Source organism: Nerophis ophidion, linkage group LG21 (genome assembly GCF_033978795.1).
Source record: "Nerophis ophidion isolate RoL-2023_Sa linkage group LG21, RoL_Noph_v1.0, whole genome shotgun sequence".
NCBI classification, from domain to species: domain Eukaryota; kingdom Metazoa; phylum Chordata; class Actinopteri; order Syngnathiformes; family Syngnathidae; genus Nerophis; species Nerophis ophidion.
This window is the reverse complement of record NC_084631.1, coordinates 46,544,023-46,556,522: the sequence shown is the minus strand read 5'-3', so window position 1 is coordinate 46,556,522 and position 12,500 is coordinate 46,544,023. Positions and strand designations below refer to the sequence as shown.

General features: G+C 42.2%; 1 protein-coding gene across 2 annotated transcripts in view; it reads right to left on the bottom strand.

Annotated features, from left to right (window-relative positions):
• Positions 1-6,440: 6,440 nt before the first annotated feature.
• The window catches only part of twist1a (twist family bHLH transcription factor 1a), a 32,500-nt gene continuing 26,440 nt past the window's right edge, over positions 6,441-12,500 (bottom strand). For both annotated transcript variants that reach the window (XM_061882818.1, XM_061882819.1), the window contains exons 5-6: positions 11,599-12,500; positions 6,441-6,761 (exon numbers count right to left, since the gene is read on the bottom strand). The exon at positions 11,599-12,500 is cut by the window's right edge and continues 27 nt beyond it. In XM_061882818.1, the coding sequence (XP_061738802.1) occupies positions 11,627-12,166 (540 nt within the window). In that variant the 5' untranslated portion in view covers positions 12,167-12,500 and the 3' untranslated portion in view covers positions 6,441-6,761; positions 11,599-11,626. The remainder of the gene's footprint in view (positions 6,762-11,598) is intronic.

Here is a 12,500-nt window from a genome sequence, read left to right as displayed (position 1 = left end):
GTCAAACAGTTTAAGAACAACATTTCTCAACCAGCTGTTGCAAGGAATTGAGGGATTTCAACATCTACGGTCCGCAATATCATCAAAAGGTCCAGAGAATCTGGAGAAATCATTGCACGTAAGCCATGATATTATGGACATTGGATCCCTCAGGCGGTACTGCGTCAAAAAGCGACAGTGTGTAAAGGATATCACCACATGTGTTGAGGAACACTTCAAAAAAACACTATCAGTAACTACAGTTGGTTGCTACATCTGTATGTGCATCTACTATGCAAAGTGAAATACATTTATCAACAACACCCCAAAACGCAGCCGGTTTGGTTGGGCCCGAGCTCATCTAAGATGGACTGAGGCAAAGTGAAAGTGTTCTGAGGTCTTACTAGTCAATCAATCGATCAATCAATGTTTATTTATATAGCCCCAAATCACAAATGTCTCAAAGGACTGCACAAATCATTACGACTACAACATCCTCGGAAGAACCCACAAAAGGGCAAGGAAAACTCACACCCAGTGGGCAGGGAGAATTCACATCCAGTGGGACGCCAGTGACAATGCTGACTATGAGAAACCTTGGAGAGGACCTCAGATGTGGGCAACCCCCCCCCCCCTCTAGGGGACCGAAAGCAATGGATGTCGAGCGGGTCTAACATGATACTGTGAAAGTTCAATCCATAGTGGCTCCAACACAGCCGCGAGAGTTCAGTTCAAAGTGGATCCAAGACAGCAGCGAGAGTCCCGTCCACAGGAAACCATCTCAAGCGGATCAGCAGCGTAGAGATGTCCCCAACCGATACAGGCGAGCGGTCCATCCTAAATTGTTTTGGGAAACCGTGGACAAAGGGGAGAAGAACCATCTGGATATTTCTAGGTGCAAAGTGTTCTAGGCAGCATGTGTGATGGTATGGAGGTGTATTAGTGAACAAGACATGGGTTAGTTACACATGTGTGATGGTATGGGGGTGTATTAGTGAACAAGACATGGGTAACTTACACATGTGTGATGGTATGGGGGTGTATTAGTGAACAAGACATGGGTAACTTACACGTGTGATGGTATGGGGGTGTATTAGTGCCCAAGACATGGGTAACTTACACATGTGTGATGGTATGGGGGTGTATTAGTGAACAAGACATGGGTTAGTTACACATGTGTGATGGTATGGGGGTGTATTAGTGCCCAAGACATGGGTAACTTACACATGTGTGATGGTATGGGGGTGTATTAGTGAACAAGACATGGGTTAGTTACACATGTGTGATGGTATGGGGGTGTATTAGTGAACAAGACATGGGTTAGTTACACATGTGTGATGGTATGGGGGTGTATTAGTGAACAAGACATGACTAACTTACACATGTGTGATGGTATGGGGGTGTATTGGTGAACAAGACATGGGTTAATTACACATGTGTGATGGTATGGGGGTGTATTAGTGAACAAGACATGGGTAACGTACACATGTGTGATGGTATGGGGGTGTATTAGTGAACAAGACATGACTAACTTACACATGTGTGATGGTATGGGGGTGTATTAGTGAACAAGACATGGGTAACTTACACATGTGTGATGGTATGGGGGTGTATTAGTGAACAAGACATGACTAACTTACACATGTGTGATGGTATGGGGGTGTATTAGTGAACAAGACATGACTAACTTACACATGTGTGATGGTATGGGGGTGTATTAGTGAACAAGACATGGGTAACTTACACATGTGTGATGGTATGGGGGTGTATTAGTGAACAAGACATGACTAACTTACACATGTGTGATGGTATGGGGGTGTATTAGTGAACAAGACATGAGTAACTTACACATGTGTGATGGTATGGGGGTGTATTAGTGAACAAGACATGGGTAACTTACACATGTGTGATGGTATGGGGGTGTATTAGTGAACAAGACATGACTAACTTACACATGTGTGATGGTATGGGGGTGTATTAGTGAACAAGACATGGGTAACTTACACATGTGTGATGGTATGGGGGTGTATTAGTGAACAAGACATGACTAACTTACACATGTGTGATGGTATGGGGGTGTATTAGTGAACAAGACATGGGTAACTTACACATGTGTGATGGTATGGGGGTGTATTAGTGAACAAGACATGACTAACTTACACATGTGTGATGGTATGGGGGTGTATTAGTGAACAAGACATGGGTTAGTTACACATGTGTGATGGTATGGGGGTGTATTAGTGAACAAGACATGGGTTAGTTACACATGTGTGATGGTATGGGGGTGTATTAGTGAACAAGACATGACTAACTTACACATGTGTGATGGTATGGGGGTGTATTGGTGAACAAGACATGGGTTAATTACACATGTGTGATGTATGGGGGTGTATTAGTGAACAAGACATGGGTTAATTACACATGTGTGATGGTATGGGGGTGTATTAGTGAACAAGACATGACTAACTTACACATGTGTGATGGTATGGGGGTGTATTAGTGAACAAGACATGACTAACTTACACATGTGTGATGGTATGGGGGTGTATTAGTGAACAAGACATGGGTAACTTACACATGTGTGATGGTATGGGGGTGTATTAGTGAACAAGACATGGGTAACTTACACATGTGTGATGGTATGGGGGTGTATTAGTGAACAAGACATGGGTAACTTACACATGTGTGATGGTATGAGGGTGTATTAGTGAACAAGACATGACTAACTTACACATGTGTGATGGTATGGGGGTGTATTAGTGAACAAGACATGACTAACTTACACATGTGTGATGGTATGGGGGTGTATTAGTGAACAAGACATGGGTAACTTACACATGTGTGATGGTATGGGGGTGTATTAGTGAACAAGACATGGGTAACTTACACATGTGTGATGGTATGGGGGTGTATTAGTGAACAAGACATGACTAACTTACACATGTGTGATGGTATGGGGGTGTATTAGTGAACAAGACATGACTAACTTACACATGTGTGATGGTATGGGGGTGTATTAGTGAACAAGACATGACTAACTTACACATGTGTGATGGTATGGGGGTGTATTAGTGAACAAGACATGACTAACTTACACATGTGTGATGGTATGGGGGTGTATTAGTGAACAAGACATGACTAACTTACACATGTGTGATGGTATGGGGGTGTATTAGTGAACAAGACATGACTAACTTACACATGTGTGATGGTATGGGGGTGTATTAGTGAACAAGACATGACTAACTTACACATGTGTGATGGTATGGGGGTGTATTAGTGAACAAGACATGACTAACTTACACATGTGTGATGGTATGGGGGTGTATTAGTGAACAAGACATGACTAACTTACACATGTGTGATGGTATGGGGGTGTATTAGTGAACAAGACATGGGTAACTTACACATGTGTGATGGTATGGGGGTGTATTAGTGAACAAGACATGACTAACTTACACATGTGTGATGGTATGGGGGTGTATTAGTGAACAAGACATGACTAACTTACACATGTGTGATGGTATGGGGGTGTATTAGTGAACAAGACATGACTAACTTACACATGTGTGATGGTATGGGGGTGTATTAGTGAACAAGACATGACTAACTTACACATGTGTGATGGTATGGGGGTGTATTAGTGAACAAGACATGGGTTAGTTACACATGTGTGATGGTATGGTGGTGTATTAGTGAACAAGACATGACTAACTTACACATGTGTGATGGTATGGGGGTGTATTAGTGAACAAGACATGGGTTAGTTACACATGTGTGATGGTATGGGGGTGTATTAGTGAACAAGACATGACTAACTTACACATGTGTGATGGTATGGGGGTGTATTAGTGAACAAGACATGGGTAACTTACACATGTGTGATGGTATGGGGGTGTATTAGTGAACAAGACATGGGTAACTTACACATGTGTGATGGTATGGGGGTGTATTAGTGAACAAGACATGGGTAACTTACACATGTGTGATGGTATGGGGGTGTATTAGTGAACAAGACATGACTAACTTACACATGTGTGATGGTATGGTGGTGTATTAGTGAACAAGACATGACTAACTTACGCATGTGTGATGGTATGGTGGTGTATTAGTGAACAAGACATGACTAACTTACACATGTGTGATGGTATGGGGGTGTATTAGTGAACAAGACATGGGTAACTTACACATGTGTGATGGTATGGGGGTGTATTAGTGAACAAGACATGGGTAACTTACACATGTGTGATGGTATGGGGGTGTATTAGTGAACAAGACATGGGTTAGTTACACATGTGTGATGGTATGGGGGTGTATTAGTGAACAAGACATGACTAACTTACACATGTGTGATGGTATGGGGGTGTATTAGTGAACAAGACATGGGTTAGTTACACATGTGTGATGGTATGGGGGTGTATTAGTGAACAAGACATGGGTAACTTACACATGTGTGATGGTATGGGGGTGTATTAGTGAACAAGACATGACTAACTTACACATGTGTGATGGTATGGGGGTGTATTAGTGAACAAGACATGGGTAACTTACACATGTGTGATGGTATGGGGGTGTATTAGTGAACAAGACATGACTAACTTACACATGTGTGATGGTATGGGGGTGTATTAGTGAACAAGACATGGGTTAGTTACACATGTGTGATGGTATGGGGGTGTATTAGTGAACAAGACATGGGTAACTTACACATGTGTGATGGTATGGGGGTGTATTAGTGAACAAGACATGGGTAACTTACACATGTGTGATGGTATGGGGGTGTATTAGTGAACAAGACATGACTAACTTACACATGTGTGATGGTATGGGGGTGTATTAGTGAACAAGACATGGGTAACTTACACATGTGTGATGGTATGGGGGTGTATTAGTGAACAAGACATGGGTAACTTACACATGTGTGATGGTATGGGGGTGTATTAGTGAACAAGACATGGGTAACTTACACATGTGTGATGGTATGGGGGTGTATTAGTGAACAAGACATGGGTAACTTACACATGTGTGATGGTATGGGGGTGTATTAGTGAACAAGACATGGGTAACTTACACATGTGTGATGGTATGGGGGTGTATTAGTGAACAAGACATGGGTAACTTACACATGTGTGATGGTATGGGGGTGTATTAGTGAACAAGACATGGGTAACTTACACATGTGTGATGGTATGGGGGTGTATTAGTGAACAAGACATGGGTTAGTTACACATGTGTGAAGGCACCATTAATACTGAAAGGTACATACAGGTTTTGGAGTAATCCAAGCAACGTTATCATGGACGCCCCTGCTTATTTCAGCGAGACAACGCCAAGCCACGTGTTACAACAGCGTGGCTTCGTAGTAAAAGAGTGCAGGTACTAGACTGGCCTGTTTGTAGTCCAGACATTGAAAATGTGTGAAGTCTAAAATATGAGGCAGGAGACTGCTGAACAACTTAAGCTGTACATCAAGCAAGAATGGGAGAGAATTCCACTTAAAAAATGTGTCACACCATTACCAAGTGTTGTTAAAAGGAAAGGCCATGTAACCCAGTGGTAAAAATGCCTTTTTTGCTTCCATTAAATTCTAAGTTATGCTCCCGTCTACCTCAAATAACTGCTCACCCTCAAATCCTCCCCACGACACCACCGCTTCAAACAGGCTGACCTCCTCCAACCTCCGAGAACAAAGCTACAAACTATGGGAGACCCGGCTTTCTGCTCCCAGTCTGTGGAACGCTCTCCCTGACCACCTGAGGGCACCTCAGACTGTTTATGCTTTTAAAAAAGGCTTAAAAACCCATCTTTTAAAAAAAGCCTTTTTATAGATATATGAATGCTGGTTCTAGCTATTGGGCTGTTGTAGTATTATGTTTGATTTATTATTATTACTATTTTCTTTACACTGTGGCACTTTGAGGTTGTCTGCTCAATGTAAAATGCTTTTTTACAAATAAAATTGATTATTATTAAGTCAATGATTATTTGCCCAAAAAATGGAAGTTTCTCAGTGTGATTGTTAAATATCTTGTCTTTGCAGTCTATTCAATTGAAAATAATTTGCAAAAATCCTTGTATTCTATTTTTATTTACACAACATGACAACTTCTGTTTTTGGGGTTTGTAGTCTAGAACCAGGTAGACAAAAGGCAGTCCGGTTGGCATCCTGACCCGTGTCCAAGCCGCTTTTAACCGTGACCGCACCTGCAGGGAGGAGTCCCCCCCCCCCCCCTCCACCCGTGACTTACAGGAGGCCATCTGGGAACATCACGCATGCCTCCAACCGCTCCGCACTTTCCCCAAACAGCTAATTAGGGCTTCCCCAGATCCCGGGTGCAGCATTAATCCCCAGGTATGAGCTGTTTTCTCTGGCGTGCACCCCAGGGGGTCTGGGCAATAAACTCTCTGTTCACTTTCATTCCCCAGGAACGATCCAATGAAGACTAAAACCCAAAAAAGGATACGTTCATTTGTTTATTGTAGCAAATATTTACAAGGCTCAGCGTTCTCGTGACACCCCAAAATAAATAGCCTCTTTTGGGTTTGGCACCGGTAGAAAAAATAAATAGTCCATTTGCTGTTGAAACATTGTCTCCAGGAATGTGAAAGGCATTTTGGTTTTGTGTGTTTTTTCTCCCTCCCTCCTCCGAACATTCATAGCGGTCTTTCTTCATATCCGTCTGGTCCTGTAAGTGCTCCCTTGCAAACGTGAGGGGGGGGGGGGGGGACCCCAAACATGTCCCCCGCTCTCAGATCCCGGCGGCTGCACTTGGTGTCCGACTCTGCGGGGAGAAATGGCCGTTAGTGGGATGAGAAGATCACCTAAAAGGCTTTCTTATTGTCTACTTTGCAATTATTTTTAAAAGAAGAAAACATTTTGAACCCCCCCTAATAATTACAGAACACAAAGCTAAAATTTTTAGATCAATAATAAAAAAAAAACAAGTTTATTAACATCATTTTTAGTTCATAACAGGAAATATTTAAACATTTTTTAATAATTATCCATATTTTAATTAAGCATTTTTAACATCAGCATCATGTGACTTTGCGTAAAAGGCGGATTAAATCCAATATAAAGCGACCCCCCCCCCCCCCCCCCAACACTACACTATGAATATTATCAATAAGTACACCTCTGCATAACATTACAGAACACAAAACTCACATTTTTAGATCAATTTACAAACCTCGTTTCCATAAGAGTTGGGAAATGGTGTTAGATGTAAATATAAACAGAATACAATGATTTGCAAATCATTTTCAAGCCATATTCAGTTGAATATGCTACAAAGACAACATATTTGATGTTCAAACTCATAAACTTTTTTTTGTTGTTGCAAATAATCATTAACTTAGAATTTGATGCCAGCAACACGTGACAAAGAAGTTGGGAAAGGTGGCAATAAATACTGATAAAGTTGAAGAATGCTCATCAAACACTTATTTGGAACATCCCACAGGTGTGCAGGCTAATTGGGAACAGGTGGGTGCCATGATTGGCTATAAAAACAGCTTCCCAAACAATGCTCAGTCTTTCACAAGAAAGGATGGGGCGAGGTACACCCCTTTGTCCACAACTGTGTGAGCAAATAGTCAAACAGTTTAAGAACAACCTTTCTCAAAGTGACATTGCAAGAAATTGAGGGATTTCAACATCTACGCTCCATAATATCATCAAAAGGTTCAGAGAATCTGGAGAAATCACTCAGCGTAAGCGATGATATTACGGACCTTTGATCCCTCAGGGGGTGCTGCATCAAAAACAGACATCAGTATGTAAAGGATATCACCACACGGGCTCAGGAACATTTCATAAAACCACTGTCAGTAACTATAGTTTGTCAAATCATCTGTAAGTGCAAGTTAAAGCTCTACTATGCAAAGCAAAAGCCATTTATCAACAACATCCAAAAACACCGCCGGCTTCTCTGGGCCCGAGATCATCTAAGATGGACTGATGCAAAGTGGAAAAGTGTTCTGTGGTCTGACGAGTCCACATTTCAAATTGTTTTTGGAAATATTCAACATCGTGTCATTTGGACCAAAGGGGAAGTGAACCATCCAGACTGTTATCTATGCAAAGTGTAAAAGCCAGCATGTGTGATGGTATGGGGGTGCATTAGTGCCCAAGGCATGGGTAACTTACACATCTGTGAAGGCACCATTAATGCTGAAAGGTACATACAGCTTTTGGAACAACATATGCTGCCATCTAAGCGCCGTCTTTTTCATGGACGCCCCTGCTTATTTCAGCAAGACAATGCCAAGCCACATGTTACAACAGCGTGGCTTCATAAAAAAGAGTGTGGGTACTTTCCTGGCCCGCCTGCAGTCCAGACCTGTCTCCCATGGAAAATGTGTGGTGCTTTATGAAGCGTAAAATAGGACAGCAGAGACCCCGGACTGTTGAAGGACTGAAGCTCTACATAAAACAAGAATGGGAAAGAATTCCACTTTCAAAGCTTCAACAATTAGTTTCCTCAGTTCCCAAACCTTTATTGAGTGTTGTTAAAAGAAAAGGTGATGTAACACAGTGGTGAACATGCCCTTTCCCAACTACTTTGGCACGTGTTGCAGCCATGAAATTCTAAGTCAATTACTTACAAAAAATAAAACAAAGTTTATGAGTTTGAACATGAAATATGTTGTCTTTGTAGCATATTCAACTGAATATGGCTTGAAAAGGATTTGCAAATCATTGTATTCTGTTTATATTTACATCTAACACAATTTCCCAACTCCTATGGAAACGGGGTTTGTACAACAAAAAACGCATTTAACAACATTGTTTTTAATGTGTAACAGGAAATATTAAAAAAAAAAAGAAAATAATTAACCATAATTTAACTCAGCGTTTTTGACCGACTGGAACCGATTGAGACTGAAAATGCAAATTCAATAAACTAAAAAGTGAAAATAAAGGAGATTCAGGATATTTCCAATTCAAACATTAGCAACACGTGGCCGTGTGTGAAGTGAATTATATTTATATAGCACTTTTCTCTAGTGACTCAAAGCGCTTTACACAGTGAAAGCCAGTATCTAAGTTACATTTAAAGCAGTGTGGGTGGCACTGGCAGCAGGTGGGGAAAGTGTCTTGCCCAAGGACACAATGGCAGTGAAGCGGGGATCGAACCTGGAACGCCCAAGTTGCCGGCACGGCCACTCTACCAACTGAGCTATACCGCCCCTGTGCGTTAAAGGCGCATTAAATCAGACATAAAGCGACTCCAAACTATGAATATGATCAATGTTGTGTAAGAGTGTGATAAGTACACCTCTGCATAATGATTACACAACAGAAAAAACTAAGAAATATGGATGAAACTACAGAAGAAAAAAACATTCATTAATATTGTTTTTAGTCCGCAACAGAAAATATTAAAAAAATAAATAAAATAAAATAATAATGTCTTATTTTAACTAAGAGTTTTGATCAACTGGAACTCCACTGCAAACTATGTGTCTGATCAATGTTGTGATAAGTACACCTCTGCATAATATTACACAACACTAACATTTTTACATCAACTTACAACAAAAAAAACATTTTTTTTAACATCGTTTTTAGTTCATAACAGGAAATATTTCAAACTTTAATAATTAACCATATTTTAACTAAGCATTTTAAACATTAGCATCATGTGACTGTGCGTAAATGGCGGATTAAATCTAATATAAAGCAAACCCCCCCCAACTCTGAATGTTTTCAATGTTGTGTAACAGTGTGATAAGTACACCTACGCATAATATTACACAACACAAAGCTACATTTTTACATCAAAATACAACAAAGAACCCATTTATTAACATGGTTTTTAGTCTGTAACAGGAAATATAAAAAAAATTAATAAATTAACCATATTTTAAGTACGCGTTTTTGATCGACTGAATTCACTTGATACTTAAAATGTAAATTCAATAAACGAAAAATAATAATAATAATAATCAATTGATCCAGAAGCACAGTAAAGTAAAGAAGCAATGATTGTCACACACACACTAGGTGTGGTGAAATGTGTCCTCTGCATTTGACCCATCACCCTTGATCACCCCCTGGGAGGTGAGGGGAGCAGTGAGCAGCAGCGGAGGCCGCGCCCGGGTATCATTTTTTTGGTGATTTAACCCCCAATTCCAAGCCTTGATGCTGAGTGCCAAGCAGGGAGGTAATGGCTCCCATTTTTATAGTCTTTGGTATGACTCAGCCGGGGTTTGAACTCACAACCTACCCATCTCAGGGCGGACACTCTACATCGGGGGTCCCCAAACTACGGCCTCCAGATCCTAAATCTGGCCTGCGGGAATATCGAAGTTTAGAAAAAATAATAATAAGTATATCATTTTATTTTTAATTAGATTTTTAAAGAAATCTGTCTTTTCTAATCCATTTTACTCTCCTAGCTGTTCAGGCAAATCATATTATTGAAAAATGGATTTTCACATCGATAACTTGACATCAGTGGCAAGTGCGCGCTCTTTCAGTCAATTAGTGCACAAGGAATATATACATACATACATACATACATACATACATATATATACACATATACATATATATACACACATATATATATATATATATATATATATATATATAGCTTCACGGTGGAAGAGTGGTTAGTGCATCTGCCTCACAATACGAAGGTCCTGAGTTCAATCCCAGGCTCGGGATTGAGGATAGGCCCCTCCCACCTCCAAAGACATGCACCTGGGGATAGGTTGATTGGCAACACTAAATGGTCCCTAGTGTGTGAATGTTGTCTGTCTGTCTGTGTTGGCCCGGCGATGAGGTAGCCACTTGTCCAGGGTGTACACTGCCTTCCACTGGATTGTAGCTGAGATAAGCACCAGCACCCCCCCCCCCCCCGCGATCCCAAAAGGGAATAAGCGGTAGAAATGGAGATATATATATATATATATATATATATATATATATATATATATATATATATATACACACACACACACACACACACACACACACACACACACACACACACACACACACACACACACACACACACACACACACACACACACAGATTGTTTTAACCCAATGCTGCCCCCTGGGTCAAAAAGTTTGGGGACCCCTGCTCTATATAAAACCTTTTAGGTTTTTGTAATGAAGCATGATACTGAAAAAGTGAAATAAAATACAAGGTAAGTTGGATAAAATGTGGTTGTTTATAATTTAATTAGTTTCTGTGCGACCCGGTAGTTAATGTGCCACGGACCAGTGGTTGGTAATTTTCCTTTATTTAAAAAAGGAGAATTACCATAAATTGATGAAGGTGGACCCCGACTTAAGTTAAAAAACTTATTGGGGTGTTAGCATTTAGTGGTCACTTGTAGGCAATATGTACTGTACTGTACTATCTACTAATAATATGTACTGTACTGTGCAATCTACTAATAATATGTACTGTACTGTGACATCTACTAATAATATGTACTGTACTATCTACTAATAATATGCACTGTACTGTGCAATCTACTAATAATATGCACTGTACTGTGCAATCTACTAATAAAAGTTTCAATCAATCAATTGGAGCATTTGCGTGATGGCCGTGCGTAAAAGGCGGATCAATACAACATAAATGGAGTCCATCTCACCTTTGTTGTCGCATCCGTTTTATCCCCACTAGTGGGAGGCGGTGGACACGGCCCAGGAGCCCCCCATCCTCCACACGGAGAAGGCGTAGCTGAGGCGTTCGTGCGCCACGTAGCTGCAGCTGGAGCCCCGCGCGTCCGCCTCGTCGCTCCGCAGGACCTCGCACAGGAAGTCGATGTAGCGCGCGGCCAGCTTGAGCGTCTGGATCTTGCTGAGCTTGTCGGAGGGCAGCGTGGGGATGATCTTGCGCAGCGACGTGAAGGCCTCGTTCAGCGACTGCGTGCGCTGGCGCTCGCGCACGTTGGCCATGACGCGCTGCGTCTGCGCGTCTTCCACGGAGCGCGCAGGGCTGCTGGCCGCGCTGCCGCCCACGCGCTCGCACGACGTCGTCGACGTGGTCGTCTTCTTCTTTCCCGCCACGTCCAGGTCGTCCCGCGGGTCGTCCGCGCTCCTGCGCGCCGCCGCCACCGCCGCGCGCCGCTTCCTGGCGCCTCTCCTCGGCGGCTGCCGCTCGGCCTCCTCCTCGCTGTTCCCCGCGCTGTCCATCGGGGAGGAGTCCTCTTCCCTCATGCTCCACTAACTTCCCCCTCCCCCCAGAAAGATATTACCCCCGAACTGGGTGGCTTTGTTAGAACATCCGCCAAGTCCAGGTGACAAGTGAGGGGAAAGTGCGGCTGCGGCCTGCGTGCGCCTTTTAACGCCAACGTGGAGGTGGAGGTGCCGCCCACGCGCTCTTGCAGCGGGGATGGAGGCTTTTGGGGCGGGTTGGGATTGGGTGACAGCGTGTAACTTAAAACCTCTGCAAGGAATAACTTGGTCCTCACATCACACTCAGGACTTGCAACTCAGGCACAACAAATAGGAAAATGGGTGTTGTTGATATTTGGGTGATTTCTCCAATTTA